Source organism: Garra rufa, chromosome 22, assembly GCF_049309525.1.
Source record: "Garra rufa chromosome 22, GarRuf1.0, whole genome shotgun sequence".
Lineage (NCBI taxonomy): Eukaryota > Metazoa > Chordata > Actinopteri > Cypriniformes > Cyprinidae > Garra > Garra rufa.
Genome location: NC_133382.1, coordinates 22,633,919 through 22,661,048, shown reverse-complemented (window position 1 = coordinate 22,661,048; position 27,130 = coordinate 22,633,919). Strand labels below are relative to the sequence as shown.

The 27,130-nt window shown below is 39.7% G+C and overlaps 1 protein-coding gene across 1 annotated transcript; it reads right to left on the bottom strand.

Annotated features, from left to right (window-relative positions):
- Positions 1–1,330: 1,330 nt before the first annotated feature.
- asb3 (ankyrin repeat and SOCS box containing 3) lies at positions 1,331–26,908 on the bottom strand. The gene is made up of 9 exons (XM_073828513.1): positions 26,314–26,908; positions 23,278–23,436; positions 23,072–23,184; positions 22,545–22,677; positions 15,528–15,705; positions 15,153–15,359; positions 14,791–15,060; positions 14,491–14,624; positions 1,331–1,589 (listed from the first exon to the last, which is right to left on the bottom strand). The coding sequence occupies exons 1-9, from the start codon at positions 26,510–26,512 to the stop codon at positions 1,432–1,434; spliced, it is 1,551 nt and encodes a 516-aa protein (XP_073684614.1). The 5' UTR covers positions 26,513–26,908; the 3' UTR covers positions 1,331–1,431.
- Between the last annotated feature and the right edge of the window lie 222 nt (positions 26,909–27,130).

The following is a 27,130-nucleotide window of genomic DNA, read 5'->3' as shown; positions in this document are numbered from 1 at the left end:
ATGTACTCCCAGTTAGGAGTTCTGACGTGACATAGCCCGCGAAACCACTATGTCAGCACCTACGGGTGCGGTGTTTATGCAAGTGATACACAGTGAAAAAATACACTTTGGGACAATATAACGTCAAATTAATAATAATGTAATAATAATTAATGCGCTCAGGCAATTTGGGGTGACTTGCCTGAACACTACAAAGTCGTGAGTCGTGATATGAAGTCGTGATTTACGAGCTCAAAAACCTGCCTGGAACGCAGCATAATATTCATCTAATAAATATGGAATATACAAAAAATGAACATTTTTGGTCAGAAATGCTATTTTTACTCTGATACTTTTTTTAAAAAACGAAAGCGAATGTACAAATGTGAAAGAACGACCGAAAGTCAGTCCTTTGGCTGTATTTCAAAAGCCTGATTGCTAATCAAAGCCGAACTGTTGGACCAGAGCTTACCTGCAGCACAAGAAAAGCTTAATGCACATGATTACTGATGCCTTGCCTTTCCAGAGTCTCCCACAGAGAGGTGGCCTGATTGTCTAGAACAAGGCACAGAGTTGCTGAGACACAGCCTCCGGTTTGCTCTGAATTCAAAATATCAGGGAGGGAGCAGAAATGCCTCCCCTCTTTTTTGTAGTCAGACTGCTAGGTACTGGTGGTTATGCTGTCACTTATCCGTGTTCTCCCCCTGCTGTTTGCACAGGGTATACAGTATTCCAAAAGAAGGAAGGCTGGGAAAGAAGGAACACCTTGATGTTATATAACAGCACAATAATGCAAGCGTCAGTTGGTCTTTCCATAATTGATGTTAAAGAGGTGTTAAAGAGAATTTGCCAGGGGAAAAAATACTGGAACGTCTATGTGAAATAGAAACAGATTAACTGCCTATTCATAAAGGTATGACTCTATTCACAAAGCAGCGAGAGGTTGAGAGCATCACGCTGCAGAGATATGGCATAAATTAACAGCAAGCTTTTGAAGGTGTGCTATGCACATTGCTAAAAGGTAACATAACATGTTAAATAAATAGCACGACCAAAGGTAGATAGTAGCATCTCTGAATGAGTGTGGCTGCGTTGGCAATTAACATTCGAAGAGAGTATGCGTCTTTGAGGCAGAGTGACCTTGGAGGCAGACAGAGAGGAGAGCCGCTGAGAGAGAGAAGATAACGAGGCAGACCAAAGACACGGAGCAGAGGTGAATTTCAACACCAACTCAGTATGAAGGCCAGCTGTGTAAGAGGGGAACAGAACAGTGAAGATAAATTGGTGGAATTCTCCATTTGTCCTCCCACATTTTCTAAATATCAAGGTAATGAAAAGAGCCAGAGTCCGGTGTCATTGAGCAGTCATTAAAATTTTATTAACATTATATACAAAATACTGCAGTGGAACAAGTCGAGATACCTTAAATAGCCACACTTGACAGTCAGGACGCTATGTATGCAAGCCTGAGACGTCACTGAACTGAAGATAGTCTTGAAGCAGCGTTGGGACGGGCAGCTGTTTGATGAACGAGGTCTTAGACAGAGCATCGCTGCCCACCAATGCCCGCACTGCCAGTCTGCACAGATGGGTGAGGGCAGGGACTGATTCTGGGAGCGAAAACAAGTGGTTACTGAGCTGTGGCCACTTAACACAACAGACCATACAGCTACAGAATATAGCTGTTTTTTCAAAAATCATGTTTAGACATAAACAATACTTTCATTCAGCAGGGACGCACTGAATTAATCAAAAGTGACAGTACAGATTTTTTACATAAAAAAATCAATATGTTCTTTCATATGGTTCATGTGTTCTTTTCATAAATTACATTAAAATATAAAAATTATAAATATGAGCAAAGGTAGCTGTGGAAATAAACTGTTTATCCTTTATATCTTTCCTTCCAAAAAAATACTAAATTATAATCCATTACTGAAGCAAAACAATGTAAAGTAGGGAAGAAATCTCATTTGAGATAAATAAATGAAATATTAATAATAAATAAATTGAAATAAATGATTCTGTCTAGTTCACGGTGGCCATAATAATTGGAAAAAAAGTCCTTTTCCCAAGATAACAGCTCTGAGTTTTCTCCTATCATGCCTGATGAGTTTGGAGAACACCTGACAAGAGATCAGAGACCATTCCTACACACAAAGTCTCTCAGTTCTCTTCAGTTCACCTCACTTGTTTTCTATTGGGTTCAGGTCAGGGAACTGGAATGGCCAGAAGCTTCATTTTGTGCTCAGTTACAGATTTTTGTGTTGATTTTGATGTTTGTTTTGGATCATTGTCCTGATGGCATATCCAACCACGGCCCATTAAAGGATTTCTAACTGAGGCAGTCAGGTTTGGATTTTTTATCTGTTGTAATTTACAGAATCCATGATGCCATGTATCTGAACAATATGTCCAGGACCTCTGGCAGAAAAATATGGCCACAACATTAAAGATCCAGCAGTAAATTTAACTGTGAACATGGGTACTTTTTATCCCCGGTTGCACCAAACCCATCTGGTGAGTTTGCTGCCAAAAAGCTCTTTATTTAGTTTCATCAGACTATAGAAGCCAGTTTCATTTGAAGTTCCAGTCGTGTCTGACAACTGAAGACTGGAGTTTGTTTTTGGATGAGCGAGGAGGATTTGAAGGATCCAAACCCTCCCAAACATGTGGTGATGTAGAGACTGTTTGATATTTTTTAGGCTTTCTGACCCTATGACTAATATGAGTTAATCTCATGCAATTGTCCAGCTGTGATCAATGGAGAGTCTTTGGCTACTCAAACTCTTCTCTTCACCATACATTAGAACAATATAGACACATGTCCTCTTCCAGGCAGATTTTTAGATGACTAAAGGAACTTCTTAAAGGATAACTATTGCCAAAATGCAACCTGGGCTTTTTACTGTAAACAAGACAAACTTATATTTAAAAGCATAATTACGACAAACGAGACGTTTTTGAGGTTGACCGTAATTTCGTTTTGTGGTCAATGGCCGGTGAATGGGAGTACTAGGGGCATAACTTTGAGCGCATCAAAATCGATATATTTACAACACTAAGAAGGCTCAACACACCATGAAACTTTGCTCGAAGTATCGCCTGGATCTCTACACATGAACTCGAGCATTGAGAACATTGTTTGTGTACACAGAGTTTACTAAAAAGAAAGTTTTTGAACAACTCACTTTCACTGTTTGAGTTTCCGCTCGCGGCTGTCTTGCCAAACAAGAGGTGTCGATCTCCGTCTGCGAGGAGAGTAAAGATGGATAGCTCCTAAAGCATATTTCCATATAAATGCACAGCTAATTCATTGTTTTGTCGCACATGAAAAACAATATTAACCTTCTAGCTGTAAAAAGAGCCTCATATAAGCCTAATATTTCGTTCTATGGAGTCCTTTCGTTCGCATTCGGAGATCGACACCTCTTGACTGGCAAGACGGCCGCGAGCGGAAACCCAAACAGTGTGAGTGAGTTGTTCAAAACCTTTCTTTTTAGTAAACTCTGTGTACACAAACAATGTTCTCAATGCTCGAGTTCATGTGTAGAGACCCAGGCGATACTTCGAGCAAAGTTTCATGGTGTGTCAAGCCTTCTTAGTGTTGTAAAAATATCAATTTTGATGCGCTCAAAATTATGCCCCTACTACTCCCATTCACCGGCCGATGTGTCTACTGTGGCATAGAGACGAACGCGATGTGTCTACTGTGGTATAGAGACGAACGCGATGTGTTTACTGTGGCATAGAGACGAACACGATGTGTCTACTGTGGCATAGAGACGAACGCGATGTGTCTACTGTGGCATAGAGACGAACACGATGTGTCTACTGTGGCATAGAGACGAACGCGATGTGTCTACTGTGGCATAGAGATGAACGCGATGTGTCTACTGTGGCATAGAGACGAACGCGATGTGTCTACTGTGGCATAGAGACGAACGCGATGTGTCTACTGTGGCATAGAGACGAACGCGATGTGTCTACTGTGGCATAGAGACGAACGCGATGTGTCTACTGTGGCATAGAGACGAACGCGATGTGTCTACTGTGGCATAGATGTGTTTACTGTGGTATAGAGACGAACGCGATGTGTCTACTGTGGTATAGAGACGAACGCGATGTGTCTACTGTGGTATAGAGACGAACGTGATGTGTCTACTGTGGTATAGAGACGAAGGCGATGTGTTTACTGTGGTATAGAGACGAACGCGATGTGTCTACTGTGGCATAGAGACGAACGCGATGTGTTTACTGTGGCATAGAGACGAACGCGATGTGTCTACTGTGGCATAGAGACGAACGCGATGTGTCTACTGTGGTATAGAGACGAAGGCGATGTGTTTACTGTGGTATAGAGACGAACGCGATGTGTCTACTGTGGCATAGAGACGAACGCGATGTGTTTACTGTGGCATAGAGACGAACGCGATGTGTCTACTGTGGTATAGAGACGAACGCGATGTGTCTACTGTGGCATAGAGACGAACGCGATGTGTCTACTGTGGCATAGATGTGTTTACTGTGGTATAGAGACGAACACGATGTGTCTACTGTGGCATAGAGACGAACGCGATGTGTTTACTGTGGCATAGAGACGAACGCGATGTGTCTACTGTGGCATAGAGACGAACGCGATGTGTCTACTGTGGTATAGAGACGAACGCGATGTGTCTACTGTGGCATAGAGACGAACGCGATGTGTCTACTGTGGCATAGAGACGAACGCGATGTGTCTACTGTGGTATAGAGACGAACGCGATGTGTTTACTGTGGCATAGAGACGAACGCGATGTGTCTACTGTGGTATAGAGACGAACGCGATGTGTCAACTGTGGCATAGAGACGAACGCGATGTGTCTACTGTGGCATAGATGTGTTTACTGTGGCATAGAGACGAACGCGATGTGTCTACTGTGGTATAGAGACGAACGCAATGTGTCTACTGTGGCATAGAGATGAACGCGATGTGTCTACTGTGGCATAGAGATGAACGCGATGTGTCTACTGTGGCATAGAGACGAACGCGATGTGTCTACTGTGGTATAGAGACGAACGCGATGTGTCTACTGTGGCATAGAGACGAACGCGATGTGTCTACTGTGGCATAGAGACGAACGTGATGTGTCTACTGTGGCATAGAGACGAACGCGATGTGTCTACTGTGGTATAGAGACGAATGCGATGTGTCTACTGTGGCATAGATGTGTTTACTGTGGTATAGAGACGAACGCGATGTGTCTACTGTGGTATAGAGACGAACGCGATGTGTCTACTGTGGTATAGAGACGAACGTGATGTGTCTACTGTGGTATAGAGACGAAGGCGATGTGTTTACTGTGGTATAGAGACGAACGCGATGTGTCTACTGTGGCATAGAGACGAACGCGATGTGTCAACTGTGGCATAGAGACGAACGCGATGTGTCTACTGTGGCATAGATGTGTTTACTGTGGCATAGAGACGAACGCGATGTGTCTACTGTGGTATAGAGACGAACGCGGTGTGTCTACTGTGGCATAGAGATGAACGCGATGTGTCTACTGTGGCATAGAGATGAACGCAATGTGTCTACTGTGGCATAGAGACGAACGCGATGTGTCTACTGTGGTATAGAGACGAACGCGATGTGTCTACTGTGGCATAGAGACGAACGCGATGTGTCTACTGTGGCATAGAGACGAACACGATGTGTCTACTGTGGCATAGAGACGAACGCGATGTGTCTACTGTGGTATAGAGACGAACGCGATGTGTCTACTGTGGCATAGATGTGTTTACTGTGGTATAGAGACGAACGCGATGTGTCTACTGTGGTATAGAGACGAACGCGATGTGTCTACTGTGGTATAGAGACGAACGTGATGTGTCTACTGTGGTATAGAGACGAAGGCGATGTGTTTACTGTGGTATAGAGACGAACGCGATGTGTCTACTGTGGCATAGAGACGAACGCGATGTGTTTACTGTGGCATAGAGACGAACGCGATGTGTCTACTGTGGCATAGAGACGAACGCGATGTGTCTACTGTGGTATAGAGACGAAGGCGATGTGTTTACTGTGGTATAGAGACGAACGCGATGTGTCTACTGTGGCATAGAGACGAACGCGATGTGTTTACTGTGGCATAGAGACGAACGCGATGTGTCTACTGTGGTATAGAGACGAACGCGATGTGTCTACTGTGGCATAGAGACGAACGCGATGTGTCTACTGTGGCATAGATGTGTTTACTGTGGTATAGAGACGAACACGATGTGTCTACTGTGGCATAGAGACGAACGCGATGTGTTTACTGTGGCATAGAGACGAACGCGATGTGTCTACTGTGGCATAGAGACGAACGCGATGTGTCTACTGTGGCATAGAGACGAACGCGATGTGTCTACTGTGGTATAGAGACGAACGCGATGTGTCTACTGTGGCATAGAGACGAACGCGATGTGTCTACTGTGGCATAGAGACGAACGCGATGTGTCTACTGTGGCATAGAGACGAACGCGATGTGTCTACTGTGGTATAGAGACGAACGCGATGTGTCTACTGTGGCATAGATGTGTTTACTGTGGTATAGAGACGAACGCGATGTGTCTACTGTGGTATAGAGACGAACGCGATGTGTCTACTGTGGTATAGAGACGAACGTGATGTGTCTACTGTGGTATAGAGACGAAGGCGATGTGTTTACTGTGGTATAGAGACGAACGCGATGTGTCTACTGTGGCATAGAGACGAACGCGATGTGTTTACTGTGGCATAGAGACGAACGCGATGTGTCTACTGTGGCATAGAGACGAACGTGATGTGTCTACTGTGGTATAGAGACGAAGGCGATGTGTTTACTGTGGTATAGAGACGAACGCGATGTGTCTACTGTGGCATAGAGACGAACGCGATGTGTTTACTGTGGCATAGAGACGAACGCGATGTGTCTACTGTGGTATAGAGACGAACGCGATGTGTCTACTGTGGCATAGAGACGAACGCGATGTGTCTACTGTGGCATAGATGTGTTTACTGTGGTATAGAGACGAACACGATGTGTCTACTGTGGCATAGAGACGAACGCGATGTGTTTACTGTGGCATAGAGACGAACGCGATGTGTCTACTGTGGCATAGAGACGAACGCGATGTGTCTACTGTGGTATAGAGACGAACGCGATGTGTCTACTGTGGCATAGAGACGAACGCGATGTGTCTACTGTGGCATAGAGACGAACGCGATGTGTCTACTGTGGCATAGAGACGAACGCGATGTGTTTACTGTGGCATAGAGACGAACGCGATGTGTCTACTGTGGTATAGAGACGAACGCGATGTGTCAACTGTGGCATAGAGACGAACGTGATGTGTCTACTGTGGCATAGATGTGTTTACTGTGGCATAGAGACGAACGCGATGTGTCTACTGTGGTATAGAGACGAACGCGATGTGTCTACTGTGGCATAGAGATGAACGCGATGTGTCTACTGTGGCATAGAGACGAACGCGATGTGTCTACTGTGGTATAGAGACGAACGCGATGTGTCTACTGTGGCATAGAGACGAACGCGATGTGTCTACTGTGGCATAGAGACGAACGTGATGTGTCTACTGTGGCATAGAGACGAACGCGATGTGTCTACTGTGGTATAGAGACGAACGCGATGTGTCTACTGTGGCATAGATGTGTTTACTGTGGTATAGAGACGAACGCGATGTGTCTACTGTGGTATAGAGACGAACGCGATGTGTCTACTGTGGTATAGAGATGAACGTGATGTGTCTACTGTGGTATAGAGACGAAGGCGATGTGTTTACTGTGGCATAGATGTGTTTACTGTGGTATAGAGATGAACGTGATGTGTCTACTGTGGTATAGAGACGAACGCGATGTGTCTACTGTGGTATAGAGATGAACGTGATGTGTCTACTGTGGTATAGAGATGAACGTGATGTGTTTACTGTGGTATAGAGACGAAGGCGATGTGTCTACTGTGGCATAGAGACGAACGCGATGTGTTTACTGTGGCATAGAGACGAACGCGATGTGTCTACTGTGGTATAGAGACGAACGCGATGTGTCTACTGTGGTATAGAGACGAACGCGATGTGTCTACTGTGGCATAGAGACGAACGCGATGTGTCTACTGTGGCATAGAGACGAACGCGATGTGTTTACTGTGGCATAGAGACGAACGCGATGCATTTACTGTGGCATAGAGACGAACGCGATGTGTCTACTGTGGCATAGAGACGAACGCGATGTGTCTACTGTGGTATAGAGACGAACGTGATGTGTCTACTGTGGCATAGAGACGAACGCGATGTGTCTACTGTGGCATAGAGACGAACGCGATGTGTTTACTGTGGCATAGATGTGTTTACTGTGGTATAGAGACGAACGCGATGTGTCTACTGTGGCATAGAGACGAACGCGATGTGTCTACTGTGGTATAGAGACGAACGCGATGTGTCTACTGTGGCATAGAGACGAACGCGATGTGTCTACTGTGGCATAGAGACGAACGCGATGTGTCTACTGTGGCATAGAGACGAACGCGATGTGTCTACTGTGGCATAGAGACGAACGCGATGTGTCTACTGTGGTATAGAGACGAACGCGATGTGTCTACTGTGGCATAGAGACGAACGCGATGTGTCTACTGTGGTATAGAGACGAACGCGATGTGTCTACTGTGGCATAGATGTGTTTACTGTGGTATAGAGACGAACGCGATGTGTCTACTGTGGTATAGAGAGGAACGCGATGTGTCTACTGTGGTATAGAGACGAACGTGATGTGTCTACTGTGGCATAGAGACGAACGCGATGTGTCTACTGTGGTATAGAGACGAACGTGATGTGTCTACTGTGGTATAGAGACGAAGGCGATGTGTCTACTGTGGTATAGAGACGAACGCGATGTGTTTACTGTGGCATAGAGACGAACGCGATGTGTCTACTGTGGCATAGAGACGAACGCGATGTGTCTACTGTGGTATAGAGACGAAGGCGATGTGTTTACTGTGGTATAGAGACGAACGCGATGTGTCTACTGTGGCATAGAGACGAACGCGATGTGTCTACTGTGGCATAGAGACGAACGCGATGTGTTTACTGTGGCATAGATGTGTTTACTGTGGTATAGAGACGAACGCGATGTGTCTACTGTGGTATAGAGACAAACGCGATGTGTCTACTGTGGCATAGAGACGAACGCGATGTGTCTACTGTGGCATAGAGACGAACGCGATGTGTTTACTGTGGCATAGATGTGTTTACTGTGGTATAGAGACGAACGCGATGTGTCTACTGTGGTATAGAGACGAACGCGATGTGTTTACTGTGGCATAGAGACGAACGTGATGTGTCTACTGTGGTATAGAGACGAACGCGATGTGTCAACTGTGGCATAGAGACGAACGCGATGTGTCAACTGTGGCATAGATGTGTTTACTGTGGCATAGAGATGAACGCGATGTGTCTACTGTGGCATAGAGACGAACGCGATGTGTCTACTGTGGCATAGAGACGAACGCGATGTGTCTACTGTGGCATAGAGACGAACGCGATGTGTCTACTGTGGCATAGAGACGAACGCGATGTGTCTACTGTGGCATAGAGACGAACGCGATGTGTCTACTGTGGCATAGAGACGAACGCGATGTGTCTACTGTGGCATAGAGACGAACGCGATGTGTCTACTGTGGCATAGAGACGAACGCGATGTGTCTACTGTGGCATAGAGACGAACGCGATGTGTCTACTGTGGCATAGAGACGAACGCGATGTGTCTACTGTGGCATAGAGACGAACGCGATGTGTCTACTGTGGCATAGAGACGAACGCGATGTGTCTACTGTGGCATAGAGACGAACGCGATGTGTCTACTGTGGCATAGAGACGAACGCGATGTGTCTACTGTGGCATAGAGACGAACGCGATGTGTCTACTGTGGCATAGAGACGAACGCGATGTGTCTACTGTGGTATAGAGATGAACGCGATGTGTCTACTGTGGCATAGATGTGTTTACTGTGGTATAGAGACGAACGCGATGTGTCTACTGTGGTATAGAGACGAACGCGATGTGTCTACTGTGGTATAGAGATGAACGTGATGTGTCTACTGTGGTATAGAGACGAAGGCGATGTGTTTACTGTGGTATAGAGACGAAGGCGATGTGTCTACTGTGGCATAGAGACGAACGCGATGTGTTTACTGTGGCATAGAGACGAACGCGATGTGTCTACTGTGGCATAGAGACGAACGCGATGTGTCTACTGTGGTATAGAGACGAACGCGATGTGTCTACTGTGGTATAGAGACGAACGCGATGTGTCTACTGTGGCATAGAGACGAACGCGATGTGTCTACTGTGGCATAGAGACGAACGCGATGTGTCTACTGTGGCATAGAGACGAACGCGATGCATTTACTGTGGCATAGAGACGAACGCGATGTGTCTACTGTGGCATAGAGACGAACGCGATGTGTCTACTGTGGTATAGAGACGAACGCGATGTGTCTACTGTGGCATAGAGACGAACGCGATGTGTCTACTGTGGCATAGAGACGAACGCGATGTGTTTACTGTGGCATAGATGTGTTTACTGTGGTATAGAGACGAACGCGATGTGTCTACTGTGGTATAGAGACGAACGCGATGTGTTTACTGTGGCATAGATGTGTTTACTGTGGTATAGAGACGAACGCGATGTGTCTACTGTGGCATAGAGACGAACGCGATGTGTCTACTGTGGTATAGAGACGAACGCGATGTGTCTACTGTGGCATAGAGACGAACGCGATGTGTCTACTGTGGCATAGAGACGAACGCGATGTGTCTACTGTGGCATAGAGACGAACGCGATGTGTCTACTGTGGCATAGAGACGAACGCGATGTGTCTACTGTGGTATAGAGACGAACGCGATGTGTCTACTGTGGCATAGAGACGAACGCGATGTGTCTACTGTGGCATAGATGTGTTTACTGTGGTATAGAGACGAACGCGATGTGTCTACTGTGGTATAGAGAGGAACGCGATGTGTCTACTGTGGTATAGAGACGAACGTGATGTGTCTACTGTGGCATAGAGACGAACGCGATGTGTCTACTGTGGTATAGAGACGAACGCGATGTGTCTACTGTGGTATAGAGACGAACGCGATGTGTCTACTGTGGCATAGAGACGAACGCGATGTGTCTACTGTGGTATAGAGACGAACGCGATGTGTCTACTGTGGTATAGAGACGAACGCGATGTGTCTACTGTGGTATAGAGACGAACGTGATGTGTCTACTGTGGTATAGAGACGAAGGCGATGTGTCTACTGTGGTATAGAGACGAACGCGATGTGTTTACTGTGGCATAGAGACGAACGCGATGTGTCTACTGTGGCATAGAGACGAACGCGATGTGTCTACTGTGGTATAGAGACGAAGGCGATGTGTTTACTGTGGTATAGAGACGAACGCGATGTGTCTACTGTGGCATAGAGACGAACGCGATGTGTCTACTGTGGCATAGAGACGAACGCGATGTGTTTACTGTGGCATAGATGTGTTTACTGTGGTATAGAGACGAACGCGATGTGTCTACTGTGGTATAGAGACGAACGCGATGTGTCTACTGTGGCATAGAGACGAACGCGATGTGTCTACTGTGGCATAGAGACGAACGCGATGTGTTTACTGTGGCATAGATGTGTTTACTGTGGCATAGAGACGAACGCGATGTGTCTACTGTGGCATAGAGACGAACGCGATGTGTCTACTGTGGTATAGAGACGAAGGCGATGTGTTTACTGTGGTATAGAGACGAACGCGATGTGTCTACTGTGGCATAGAGACGAACGCGATGTGTCTACTGTGGTATAGAGACGAAGGCGATGTGTTTACTGTGGTATAGAGACGAAGGCGATGTGTTTACTGTGGCATAGAGACGAACGCGATGTGTCTACTGTGGCATAGAGACGAACGCGATGTGTCTACTGTGGTATAGAGACGAAGGCGATGTGTCTACTGTGGCATAGAGACGAACGCGATGTGTCTACTGTGGCATAGAGACGAACGCGATGTGTTTACTGTGGCATAGATGTGTTTACTGTGGTATAGAGACGAACGCGATGTGTCTACTGTGGTATAGAGACGAACGCGATGTGTCTACTGTGGCATAGAGACGAACGCGATGTGTCTACTGTGGCATAGAGACGAACGCGATGTGTTTACTGTGGTATAGAGACGAACGCGATGTGTCTACTGTGGCATAGAGACGAACGCGATGTGTCTACTGTGGTATAGAGACGAACGCGATGTGTTTACTGAGGTACAGCTGATTGAACAAGAGCAAAAAAGTGAATGGTTAACATAACTTACCCCGTCCTAATATTGAAATACATAAATGTGAGTGTTATGGTCTTTACTCATATGCAGTTGCGGGCTGTAAACACATTTGCAGGTATTGCCTTAACGTTACCATTCTTAATGCAGTTATAACTGATCCAAAACTATTTAAAATAATTGTACATGACATCTTAATCATTAACAGACACCATTTTAAACCATCTAGCGTTACAAAGCTAAGGTTTATACTGACCCTTGTTTTTAAAGCAGTATGGTGAGAAATGATTCACGTAAACATGAACCCATTTAGGTAGATCGGCGGCCACATTCCCTCAGTGCTGTCAGTTTACTTCACTCAGGGCGGGTCTATGCTAAAACACTGCTGTCTATCAACTATCGCAGGAGCGGCCTCTGTCGGTGTTACGCCACAACGACAGGCATCTGAGAACAGCTCGATATGAGAAGAGGCAAATTATTTTACTTAATTAAAAGAAAACTACTGGGTGGATCTTTGTCATTCTAGGGTGGTTGTGTACACACTCTCCCAACACTTTGATTTCAAAAATAAACGGTCCTTATCAAATATAAAGCACAAACTCTTTAGGAAAGTTAATGAACAAATATAATGTGCAATAAAAATTATTCACCATGTTACTCTTAAGGAAAGTTAATGGCCAAATAAAAAGTGTAATATAATCATTCACTATGTTACTTAGTGACAGTTCACACAAAATTGAATATTCTGTTACTGATTATTCACCCTCATGTCATTCCAAACCCTTAAGACCACAACTACACAAATTAATTATTTAATTATTAAGGATATTTTTGATTTCTTTGCACACAAAAAGTATTCTCGTAACTTCATAAAATGAAGGCTGAACCACTGATGTCACATGGACTATTTTAATAATGTCTTTCCTACGTTATAGGCTGTCTACGCAGGGTCAGAAAGCTCTTGGATATCATAAAAATATCTTAAAGGGGTCATCGGATGTCCATTTTCCATAAGTTCATATGATTCTTTAGGGTCTTAATGAAAAGTCTCTAATATACTTTGGTTAAAAATTCTCAATAGTAGTGTAAAAAAAAACACCCTTTTACCTTGTCAAAATCAGCTCTGCAAAATTTCAGCTCATTTTAAAACATGGCCCCTTTAAATGCCACCGCCCCTCTCTGGGATTATGTTTACTTTAGCTGCATTTAGCCGCGTTTAGCTGCATTTAGCCATGTTTATCGGCGAAACTTGTCAACAAGCACATTATTAAGAAAGGCCATTTGCAAAGATGCATAAAAAACCCTTATACTCACTTCTGCTTTGGGTGAAGCTGCATCAGGAACGATTTGCACGAAGATAAATGAATATGTAGATCAGGATTGGCGCATTCCATTTAAAAACAAAAGTAATGTTAAACCTCTGCGTCTTCAGCGGCTCAGATGTCGGGAGTAAATGACTGCTGCTATGTTCATTATTACTTCCAACAACAGAACACCTCAATCGCTCAATTAGAGTCTTCCTCTGCACCTGAGTCGACACAGTGAGGATCGTATTCGGATCGTATTGGACTGTTTCAGTTCGGTCACTGTTGTATTTCGTCACAACAATAAGAAGCTAAAAAGGGGATATTACTTTTAAAGATTAAAAACATACCACTGGGTGGATTTTTATCATTGTAGGGTGGTTGTGTACACAAACTACCAGCACACATTAATGTTCAAACAACTTGGAAAAGTTAGTTTTGCACCCGATGACCCCTTTAATTTGTGTTGCAAAGTTGAACAAAGGTCTTAGAAGTTTGGAACAACATGAGGGCGAATAATTTTTTCTTTTTTGGGTGTTTTCAATTTTTCTTTGATAGGACAGTGGAGACATGACAGGAAGTGAATGGGAGACAGAGATGGGGGGTGGGATCGGGAAAGGTCCACGAGGCGGGATTCGATCACGGGACACCCAAGGTGCAACTGCACCATATGTCGGCGCACTGCCCACAAGGCTATTGGCGCCGACAAGTGGGGCAAATACTTATTGACAGAATTTTCACTTTTTGAAATAATATCTGTGAATATACAGTAAATATTTGATATATGCTGTTGGATACATTAAAAAACTGCTAAACAAAGTCATAAAACTTACACACACACACACACACACACATCAATAAGTGTACAGGTCATACCGAAATGCTTCCGTGGCGTCCAGGTGCCATCTGCTCGACGGTGAGAGAGAATCTGAAGCATTGAGGAGGGCAGAGTCTTCCAATTAATGAACTCCAGAAAGAAATTAAGCACTCTGTTCTCAGCTTCTTCAAGCCTGCACCCAATTAGAGCATAACAAGCTGAAGCTAAGAGCTTAACACAGTGGTTTTTAACTCTGACGTTAATAAAGCACAATCATTTATTAAAAGGCACGCATGGTGAATCCACTCTTGATTAAAATAAAAACCTGCGTGGCACAACAACCGCAATGTGTTGCTTACATTTTGTCCTGGAGGAGCAGCACGGGGTCCATTCCTGCTTTGAGCAGCAGGGGGAGCCAGAAAGAGGCGCTCTGCATCTCACCAAGAGCTCTACGAGCCAGTTCTTCAAGTCGGTCACCCTGAGGAAGGCCAGCGTGCTCTAGGATCAAGGGAAGGTGCTCTGGTACGTGGCCTTGTAATGCAAAGGCATAGATGCCCATGCTCACATGGGCCCCTGCTGCTAAGAGCATCAGGGTGATTTCACGAATCTGGTGACACTCGCTGTTCAAACTGAGAGACAAACAGAAAGAAATACGTCATGCTGTCTAACTGATTGTGTTTAAAATAAAAAAGCGGGACACAAGTGTACATCTATGTCATACTTCCAAGAGTTGCACCACAGAGCCATGTCCAAAGGGCAGCTGTAGCCAAACTGTCGACAGCTTTGGGCGTCTGGACTGTAGCCCTTCTTTAGCAAGGCCCGTAGGCTGTCCGCTTGTCCGCTGAGTACTGCCAAATAAACCGGACTGACCTTTTCCTCGCCCCGGTCGCATTCTCGCTTCGTTACCGGAATCAGCTTCTCTAAAATACTACAGAAAACGACAAGATGAGCAGCCAGATTAATGCAGTTCAGCAAAAATTATTTCATAAAGGCCAAAGTTACTCTCCAAACATGCTAAAGGTTAGCTTTCAGATGTGTTAAGCATTGTGGTAACTCGCATGGTTTTCAACAAGAGTCATCGTGTGAGTTGCCATACCTAAGCCGACTGAACTGGGCCGCAGCATGGATGGGTAGCTGCCAGCAGTCCTCATTGCAGTACAGGTTGGGGTCAGCTCCATGGGCCAGCAAAATGTCCACACACTGTACATGGCCCTCCTGAGCGGCAATGAGCAACGGCGTGGCCAGATCGTTTGCCTGGCAGTTCACACTCGCCCCTGTGGCAATGACAACCTGTGCTTAGGCAACCAAACTCTATTATGTGACTACAGTGTGGCTTTTGCTACATATAAGTCAATGACACAAAATGCTCACCATAAAGAAAATCTCTTGTTTTTTTAGAAATGTACACTGCTGTTCAAAAGTTTGAGATCAGTAAGATTTTTAATGTTTTTTGAAGTTGTCTCTTATGCTCACCAAGGCGATGTTTATTTGAAGTAATTTTGTGAAATATTGTTGCAATTTAAAATAGTCATTTTCTGTTATAATGGACTTTAAAATGTAATTTATTCCTGTGATGCCAAGCTGACTTTTCAGCATCATTACTCTAGCGTTCAGTGTTACACGATCGTTCAGAAATCATTCTAATATACTGATTTATTAGCAATACTGGAAACAGTTGTGCTGCCTAATATTCTTTTGGAACCTGTGATACTTTTTTCAAGAGTCTTTGATAAATAAAACATTATGAATAACAGCATTTATTTAAAATAGAAACCTTTTTGTATTTATTTGACTTTTATTTAGCAAGGATGTGTTAAATTGCTAAAATGCATCAAAAGACTTGAATATATTTGAGAAAAAAAAATCTAAATTTTAAAATTAATAATTAATAAATAATATTATAAACATATTAAGCAGCACAACAGTTTCCAACATTGATAATAAATCAGCATATTAGAATGATTTCTAAAGGATCGTGTGACACTGAAGACTCACGTAATGGCTAATGAAAATTCAGCTTTGCATCACAGAAATAAATTATATTTTGAAAGTATATTAAGTTAGGAAACTTACATAAATTGCAATAATCTGGGTTTTTCACACATTTTTCATTTCAAAATTCCATACTTTTCCAGACCCAGATCTGTAATTATTTTTAATGTTTCAGTGTTTTTTAAACTGATTTTCTGACAACATACAGAGCCTCTTAAAAAATAATAATAATAGTAATAATAATAAAAAATAATACAGACTTGCATGCACATAAGACATTTTTTGTGCCCTCGAGAAACGATTCATATGCGCATGGGCATTACTCTTCCTAGTAATTTCTTTTATATTTTGTATTATTTATTTTATATAACCTATTTCCATTGTGCACCAATGCCATCCAGCTATAAATAAAGAAAGAGCATGGACGCACATTAATTAATAGTGATCTACTTGCTAAAATTTGGCTTCATTTATGGTGGTACCTCTAATATCAAGGTCTAACATCCAATTTAGCACATCCTCTGTGGTGGCAGAAAGAAAAAAACATGTGTGCATTGTTCTATTTGACAAGTTTAAGGCTCTATATTTAAAAAAAAGACTGGTTTTGTAAGAAAAGTATTAAAAATTTGGCTTTGTTAGGGCAATGTGACATATTTCAAAGCCTAAGGTTTCTTTAAACCTCACAATTCTCCTATTTGCGAAGTTTAAAGATTTCTCGTGTGCACATAAACCTCTGTATATTTTTGATTTGGTTATGTTATATGGTGGTGAGGATATGGAGAAAAAACCCAAAAGGCAAAACATTTTGCATAATGGAAAAAGTGCACCTTAAATTCATTCAGTTGGGTTTGACAATCACTAAAGAATCAATAAACAGCTGCCATGAAAACACACTTCTCGTATGATTTATTTTTATTGAAGTCTTAATCTTCTAGTCTAAAAAAAAAACAGCTACAAAGGGGCAAGTCTGGAAATGCAAATATTTTCCATACTCTGCTTTCTTTTTTCCATACTTTTCCAGACCTGAAAATTACCTAAATCAAATTCCATACTTTTCCAAACCGCGTAGCAACCCTGAATAACTTTTCACAATATTACTGCTTTTTTTTCTGTAAAAATGCAACTTTGCTGAGCATAAGAGACTTCTTTAAAAAAACATTACAAATGTTAATGATCCAAAACTTTTCAATGCCAAGTTTTTTTTAGAAATGTCTTTTTGATATTCATTTTGGTTTTCTAAGATTTTTTTAAAACTTCTATAGGATTTTCAAGTGAAATTGTATTATAACTACTCTGAATGGAACTATCAAGTTAAAAAAAATAAAACAAATTTCCTTACATCTGCAAATGTATTTTTTTTAAAATATATGTTTTTTAATGATAAAACATTTCTAAACATAAACTACCATTCAAAATGTGGGTTCCATAAGATTTTTTATTGTTTTTGAAGAAGGTCTCTTATGCCCAACAAAGCTGCATTTATTTGATCAAAAGGTAATATTAAAATCTTATTACAGTTTATAAAATTGAAGAGTTTATTTGCATAAACAGATAACTCCATTTTTAACAATTTTCAAAAATCATGTTTTTCATTGTGCATTCCAATTAATCTCAATGAAACTGAAGTTGGGTTATAACTAAAAGTTAGTAAAAATAACTGAAACACACAGCTTAATAACACCATAAAACACATAACAAAACAAAAAACATGAATTTAAAACTATTAATATTAAATATTTTAATTTATATAAAATATAAATATTAGTTAGTATTATAATGTACTTAAAAATGTAATTTATTCCTGTGATGCCAAGCTGAATTTTCAGCATCATTACTCCAATATTCAGTGTCACATGGTCATTCAGAAATCATTCTAATATGCTGATTTATTATCAATACTGGAAACAGTTGTGCTGTAATATTATTTTGGAATCTATGATAATTTTTTTTCAGGATTATTTGATAAATAAAACAAATAACAGCATTTAGTTAAAATATATATTTTTTTATAATTTTTATAATCTTAAAAAATACAATTAATATTTTTATTTAGCAAGGATGTGTTAAATTGCTAAAAAGTTATCAAAAGACTTGAAAAGATTGCCCTAACAAAGCCAAATTTTAAACATTTTTTTTTATAAAACCAGTCTTTTTTTTAAAATAGAACCTTAAACTTGACAAACAGAGCAATGCACACAGCCGTATTATGATATTAGGCCATTCTGTGTCAAGTTTTTTTTTTTGGATGTTAGACCTTGATATTAGAGGTACTACCATAAAGAAAGCCAAATTTTAGCAAGTAGATCACTATTAATTAATGTGCATCCATGCTCTTTCTTTATTTATAGTAGGATGGCATTGATGCACAAAGGAAATGGGTTATTTAAAAGAAATAATATAAAATATAAAAGAAATTACTAGAAATAGTAATGCGTATGCATGCAAAAAATTCCCATGTGCATTTGAATAGTTTCTCGAGGGCAGTTTCTTGTGTGCATGTATAAGTCTGTATTTATTTTTGATTCATATAATTTTTTAAGGGGCTCAGTATGTTGTCAGAAAATCAATAAAAAAAAAACTCTTAAAAAATATATATATATTTACAGATAAAGCTGCAAATAATGCTGTATGAACTATTCTTGTTAAATACGGTCCAAAAATCTGGAAGAGTATGGAATTTTGAAATGGAAAATGTTTAAAACATTACAAATCTTAATGATCGACAACTCTTGAACATCAGTGTATGTAATGCCAAGTTTTGTAGAAATGTCTTCTTGGTATTTATTTAGGTTTTATATGATTTTTATAAACTTTTAAATGATTTACAAGAGAAATTTAATTATAACGACTCTAAAATGGAACTATCAAGTAAAAAAATAAACAATTTCCTTACATCTGCAAATGTACACATTTATAATTATGTTTTTCATGATTTAAACATACACTATCATTAAAAATGTGGGTTTGATAAGATCTGATAAGACAAGATTTGTTTTTGAAGGAAGTCTTTTATGCTCAATAAGACTGCATTTATTTGACCAAAATACAGTAAAAGGTAACATTTAAAAAGTTTTTGCAAATAAACTCTTAATATTAAATATTTTAAATTATATAAAATATAAATATTAGTACAATTAAAAAACTTTTTCAAATAATAATAAAATTAAAATTAAATAATAGTTATAAAATAGTTGTGCTGCTTAATATTTTTGTATTAACAGTAATGCATTTTTAAGGATTCTGATTAATTAGAAGTCTAAATGAACAGCATTAATTTCACATTATAAATGTCTTTATTGTCCTTAAAAGACAGCAGTAAAAAAAAAGATATATTACCCCCCCCCCCCCGGTATTTTAAAGGAATAGTTTACCGAAAAATGACAAAATTTTGTTATTATCACCCTCATGTCGTTCCAAACCTGTATACATTTCTTTCTTATGTTAAACACAAAAGAAGACATTTTAAAGAATTTTGAAGAACCAGACCGTTGTTGGTCTCCATTGCCTTCCATAGTAGGGAAAGAAAGTCAATGGAAGTTAATAGGGAACAACAACTGTCTAAAGCTGCACTTTTGGCGCTCTAGCAACTTAATAAACAGAACTGTATATGTCTTGCAGAAGAACACTGTATCCGGAAGTACTTCTCTCTGTTTATGTCTATGACGAATCATGCAGGTACTGGGCTACTCCGCAGTGGTTCCTACCAGAACCAGTCTAAAATGGTCTATAAAATATAAAAAAACATATTATATGTGTACAGTAGTGATTAAGGATGAGCCAAAAACATGGAAAGCATGGTTTGGCAAACAGATTCATGATGTACTCGCTTATATAAATTTTAAACACAAAAAAGTCATACAGTTTTAAAATGAGGGGTGAGTAAATAATGAGAAAATTTAAATTTTTGGATAAACTATTCCTTTAAGAGACTTACTGACCTGGACAAAGAGTCACAAGGGTCTGCCGGGGTCTTCTCAATATAATTTGATTTGCCATGGCAGTATTTATAATAATAATAAATAGGGGTCGACCGATATATCGTTCGGCCGAAATATCGGGCCGATATTTGCCATTTTTTAATATATCGGCATCGGCCGATATCTGTGTTTAGTAGCGCCGATTTAAAGTCAGGCATGTCTGCGGGCAGCCCTGTGTTATTGGTGCGGTGGAACGCTGCTGTGAAGGACCCCAAGCCAAAACTTTTGTAAGATTCAATAACAGTTCTGAGAGATAAAGGTAAGGCTTAAATTCTGATATTTCAAAGTCCCATAGCCATATAGTTACTATATATTACTAGTAAACTATGAAGTGTTGCTTTCACTTAGTGAAAGAAAAGCATAGAACCGTCGGGAACTGGCATAATACTACAGCTGGTTAAAGGTTTGCTTACTTGCAGTTAAGTTTTCGACTGTACTGTAGTCGAAAACGATCAGCAGCTTATTTGCTAACATATTAGCCCCAGTGTTATAAGTTCTGTTTTATTTTTCCTGTATCCGAGTCGGAGAATTTCACTCTGTGCGTGAGGTGGAGAACGCGGCGGCTCTCACAAACAATGCAGTGTTGTGATTACTCCGCCTCGCTCGGAGACAGTGATGCACGGAAGGTGGTTATATCCGTGGGTTTGGTAATAAAAAATGCGTTCTAATTACTTGTGGGTGGGTCGCGGGTGGATGAGATAAATTAATAATGATGTAAACATTAACTACATTTTCTAAAATCTGAACCTGAGTTATGTGGTCACGACCGTGGCGCCAGCTTCCTTTTAAATATATATTGATGATTGCACCTGATGCGCCTGCACCGTCCTCTCCGTCACCCCATATACTGCGAGTTTATAACTATATGGTCACGTCCAGATGTCAGTAAACGTTATTTTTTTCAGCATGGATTTGGCTTAAAAGCACGAGTGATTAAGCCTATATAAGTGTGCAGCGATGTGCAGATCAGCTGTTAAAATGAACCATCCATTCATCATATTATCATGCAAAACTAAGAATTAGAACAATTGTAATAGGAAGATCGTGTGCGGTTTGCTAAATCTGAGAAAAATATAGGTGCAGGTGGGTGGCAGGCAGATTACACTATTGCCTGATTTTGCTTTATTTCGTCGTCAAAAGTACGATTTCTCTCTCTTTTGTCGTCAAAAGTATTCTGAACAAGTCACAACTGAGCCGCTGTGCATCTTTATTTAAACACAGCGGTGTTTCGTTTATGAATGAACGTGCGTTTTTAAACGAATCTAGTGAAATGATTCAATTTCCCATTCATAAAGAGAGTCATTTGCTTTATTCAGGAATGAATAAAGCTGTTCAGCTGTTCGAACGAATCAAATGAATGATATGATTCAGTAATTAAATCAGTGTCTTGTCGCCATCTGCTGGCAGGTCCTCTCAGTTATATGAATCATTTAAAATTCAAAATTTTATATTTAAAACATTAAAGTTTAACATTAATCTCAGCTCTTAAACTTTTATGTAAATGATTAACAGTTTTTATATTATCTGTTTTATATATTTAATACTTGGTCAGTTTGATTTGTTTGGTTAACTTTGGTTAAATCTTTTATAATAATACTGTGCAGTGCACAAAATCAAGATTCGAAAGATGGTTCATTGTGTTCATTGTTCATGATGTTAAGATTAGAAATGATGTGCATCCACTTATTATTAGTGTGACATTTTAGCATGCAAATAAAGGGAAGAACTTCAAGATATCGGCCCAAAAAAATCGGCAGCACATATCGGCCATCGGCTGACCCTGACCTCTAAACATCGACATCGGTTATAGAAAAACCCATATCGGTCGATCTCTAATAATAAACAGCAAAGCAGCCACACAACCTAATAAGACCTTACATTAAAAACATACCAATCAAAGAGGATTGTAGTCAAGTTTCTGTATGTATGAACTGCATATTTGAATTAATAGATCTGAACAACTGTAAACTCACTGTAAATCGCACTGTAACTCTGACATTGCAAAAGTTAACACTGAACATTGACCAAAGTATGCACTGTAATGCTCACAAAAAGAACCATATGACTGGCTAGATTTGGCAGCTGGCAGGTTGTACAGGGTTAATCATTAAAGAAATGTTTAGAATGTGTAGCAATGTTCTCACCAGCATCTGCAAGAATCTCTAAGCATTGGTGATGTCCATATTGTGCAGCAACAAATAATGGTGTGATCCCATAGTCATCGACTGCCTCCAGAGAGCACATGCTCACCAGGTACCTCACAATCTCAGTATGGCCCTAGAAATGGTTTTAACAGATATTTATTTCAATAGTTTTTTGATGAAAGACTTTGATAAAGCCTTAGATGTAGGATTTAAAAACTTGACTAAATCAGAAAAAGCAAAATGGCCTTGGGCTTTCATTTTTTTTTGAAGTTTAATTACACATTTAGAAGTATAAAAATTATTGAAAGTAAAAGTATAAATGTAAAAGACAAACCTAATCATTTGATTGCTAGGTGTTTATTTCCTGATAACAACTAGCTGATAAGCATATACACTTAAAAGTGAGCTCCATAAAGCATGAAGTGCTTCACATGGCATTTGAATTTAGTATTTGTGCAATTTGTAATGTTTCCAAAACATAAAAGCTTCGTAAATCATAAATTAGAGTTGTAGATTAAAGCCAAAACCTTGTAAACAGCTTGATGGAGACAAGACCAGCCTGACACGGAGTAGGTCCCATTGACTTCTGCCCCATTTTCCACCAGCAGCTCCACCACATCTTTGTGCCCACCATCTACAGCTAGAAAGAAATAATTAAACAAATATATAACAATATTCAAAACAGGAAAATCACACGTTTAACATGATCTGAGATCATGAACTTTGAGTTTACCTGCAAAGAGGGGACAGGAGAGCTCATTGGTTGTCCTGTTAATGTCCGCACCACCCTTGATAAGCCACTTCACCGCTCTGAGATGTCCATTCTTCGCAGCGAAGTAAAGAGGAGTCTCTGAGTTATGTGTCAAAGTGTTGACATAGTCTTCGCAATTGACTGAAATGAACAGCGACATACAAGTAATGAATTGCATGAATAGAGAAAAAAACATCACATATCTTGGACAGTTCAATGATTATTACACATACTAGTGAGTCTAAAAAGAGCTCTGATTTTTGATCTTACAGGAAAAATACTTCATCCGAAAATCATTTACTCATCCTTGTGGAAGTCCATTTCCACCACTGAATAAAAAAAAATGATCTCACAGTTCTTTTTTCTCGAAATTGCGAGTTTACATCTAGCAATTCTGACTTTTTTCTCTGAATTGCATGATATAAACGTACAATTTCAAGTTAAGTCAGAATTGCGAGTTATAAAACTTTATATCTCGCAATTCTAACTATTTTGTTGTAGTCAGAATTGTCAGATATAAACTCACAATTGTGAGTTGTAAAGTCAAGTTCTGAGGAGAAAAAGACTTAACTCTCGATTAATTAAGATTTATAAAGTCAGAAATGCATCATTCTGAGAAAAAGACACAATTGCAAGTTATAAAGTCAGAATTGCAAGACATATAATTCTGAGAAAAGTCTCAATTGCAGGTTACAGTCAGATTTATGAGACATAAATGCGTAACTCTGAAAAAAACACAAGTGCGAGTTATGTGAGATATGAACGCACAATTCTTAAAAAGTTACACAAGTGTGAGTTATAAAGTCAGAATTGTGAGATATAAATGCGTAACTGAGAAAAAGTCACAATTGCAAGTTATAAAGTCAGAATTGTGAGATAGTCATAAAACTCAAAAAAGCCACAAGTACAAGTTATAAAGTCAGAATTGCGAGATATAAACGCATAACACTCAAAAAAAGGTCACAAGTGCAAGTTATAAAGTCAGAATTGCGAGATATAAACGTGTAATTCTGAGAAAAAAATTATAATTGCGAGTTATAAAATCATAATTGTGAGATATAAAAGCATAATTCTGAAAAAAGGTCACAATTGCAAATTACAAAGTCAAAATTAGGGCTGGGCGATTAATCGAAAAGTAATCGAAATCGACATTCAGAACCTATAATCGATCAAATTTTTCCAGGTCAATTATTTCAATTACTTTCCCTTTAAAAACATTACTGCGTGTGGAGTCAGGTGACCCCGCTCCGTTACGTTGCGTTATTCCGCCGACATGTCGATGGAGAGCTTAAGCAGTATTTATACAGTAAAAAGTATTTACAGGATATACAAGAGTAATTTTATTTAGAAGAGATACTGCTTATTTTCTACTTTTAATATTTATTATTATTTTATAAATAATTTATTTTGTTTCCAAAAGTGCAAGTTATTTATTTTCACTAATTTAAGAAAAATGTGACTTTTCGTTTTAAGCAATGTGTGCTTTCATTTCAGTTGTTCAACACTGATGTTCAATAAATAATCACAGATAGTAGATAGTGTGTGTGCACCCTTCATTCAAAAATCTCTCACTTGTAATATGTGAGCATATTTACTGTACAAAACTTGTCAGTGAACTATGAGGGCAAAAAAATAAATATATTATTTAAATATAATTAAATATAATTTTATTAATGAATAAAAAAAAAAAAAATCGTTCATTAATCGTAATCGGGTTAAAATGTTCAATTAATCGAGATTTTGATTTTAGGCCAAATCGCCCAGCCCTAGTCAAAATTGTGAGATATAAACGTGTGGTTCTGAGAAAAAGTCAGAATTGCGAGTTCTAAAGTCAGAATTGCGAGATATAAAAGCATAATTGTGAGAAAAAGTCACAATGGCGAGTTAAAAATTCAGAATTGTGAGATGTAAATGTGTAATTCTGAGAAAGTCATAATTATGATTTATAAAGTCAGATTTGTAAGATATAAGCCTGTAATTCTGAGAAAAAGTCACAACTGCTAGTTATAAAGTCAGAATTGCAAGATAAACATAATTCTGAGATAAAGTCTCAACTTTGAGTTATAAAGACAGAATTCTGAGAAAGTGTCACAATTGCTAGTTATAAAGTCAGACTTGCGTAATATAAACGCGTAATTTTGACTAAAGTGTGAGTTATAAAGTCAGATTTGTGATATATAAATGCGTAATTCTGAGAAGTCACAACTGTGAGTTATAAAGTCAAATTTGTGAGATGTGAAGTCAGTTTATATCTCACAATTCTTTTACTTTAATGTCAGAATTGCGAGGTATAATCATATTGTGAGTTTATATCATGCAATTGTTAGAACTGTGACTTTCTCACAATTATGACTTTATATCTCAATTCTAATTTTATAACTCGTAATTGTGAGTTTATATCTCACATTTTACCTTACAATTACCTTTTTTTATATTCAGTGGCAGAAACAGGCTTCCATACATCCTCCTGTCATCATAAAAACGTATTTTATTTACTTAACCAATGTTGTTTCTTCAAAAAAGAGACATAATTGCCACTTTCATTACTTTAAATATGTCTACATAGTTTTTAGAACTGATTACACTTTGAGCTATTATAATACTGTACTGCATAGTAAGTGAAATTAAACAAAAAATGCAAATTTTGCCTCAGCACATTTTTAATACTTTAGGTTTTTAATATTGTATTTCAGTTAATGTTTATTTTATTTTAAGTTATGAGAATACTTGTCTGCCCCAAGAGAGCAAAATGTTTAAGAATATCAACTTAAATATCAGTTTGTTCCACACAAATCTATCCTAAAACTTGAAATATGGCACTCAAGTAGTAAAGATAGATGTTGTTGCACAATTATGTCTGTTGTTGAGACTCACATACTTTAATGAACATAATCAACATTTTCCCAAGAAAGTCCTTTAGTGCTTTACTTTATAAAAATCATGGAGCTTGGAAAGATTCGAGGGTGAACTCTAAACAGACTGTATTCAATGTTCCACAAGTTCATATAAACTTCTTACCGGCTGCAGGGAGAAGAAGCCGGACACACTCCGCTGATCCAGCCGCCGCAGCCTCATGCAGGGCGTTCCAGCCTCTGTTATCTTTCACGTCCACAGCGAAGCCTCTCTGGATGAGCTTCTGCACCCGTCGACCCTTCCCCTCCCGGGCTGCCAGCGCGACGGCTGAGCAGGTGTCTCCATAGCACTCCGTGAAGTCCATTTGATTATTCTCCTTCAAACACAACACTATCCCTCAAACATTACTAAAAGAGTTCGTGCTCTGTCAATCACACACAGCAGCTTCAGGTCTTAAATTAACGTTACACCTGACTTACACCGCAGTGCCACAAGTCAAGCACAACCAAGTCAAGTTCACACTAGGTTAACATTACATCAATATGATAAGCTGCGAAGATAAAGGTGCTTTGGTTGCAAAAAAAAAACAAAAACGAGTTGACAGCTGTGCTGTGCCACTTTTAGTTGGACTTTTCCTCTTTGAATCTTTATTAAATCGACAAGATAAAGCAAAAATGATGTTACTGTCCTAAAACATAAGTACATACAGGAGAGTGTTGTCAAAACTTACATTCATTCGTTTTAGGATAAATTTCCGGCGACGCTGCTTTATGATTGGCTGATTCAGAACTCCGGCTAGAACACACAGATGGTGCAATTTTTCGTTCCGTCCATAGAAAGTAAGAGGAAATAAAAATAACAGCATAAAAACGAGTCCAGTATTTTTTGGGGCATATTTTCAGCTGAACATATTTGCCATATTTCCACCCACTGAATGGAAACCATGTCAACAAACGGAGATCTCTCTTAGTCATTTTTGTTC

Coding starts and splice junctions, on each gene's coding strand:
- asb3 (XM_073828513.1), bottom strand. CDS start 26,512: ATGGACTTCACGGAGTGCTATGGAGACACCTGCTCAGCCGTCGCGCTG. Junction 15,360..15,527: donor GCCCAGTTCAGTCGGCTTAG/GTATGGCAACTC, acceptor CGTTTTCTGTAG/TATTTTAGAGAAGCTGATTC. Junction 14,625..14,790: donor CTGCTCCTCCAGGACAAAAT/GTAAGCAACACA, acceptor AATTGGGTGCAG/GCTTGAAGAAGCTGAGAACA.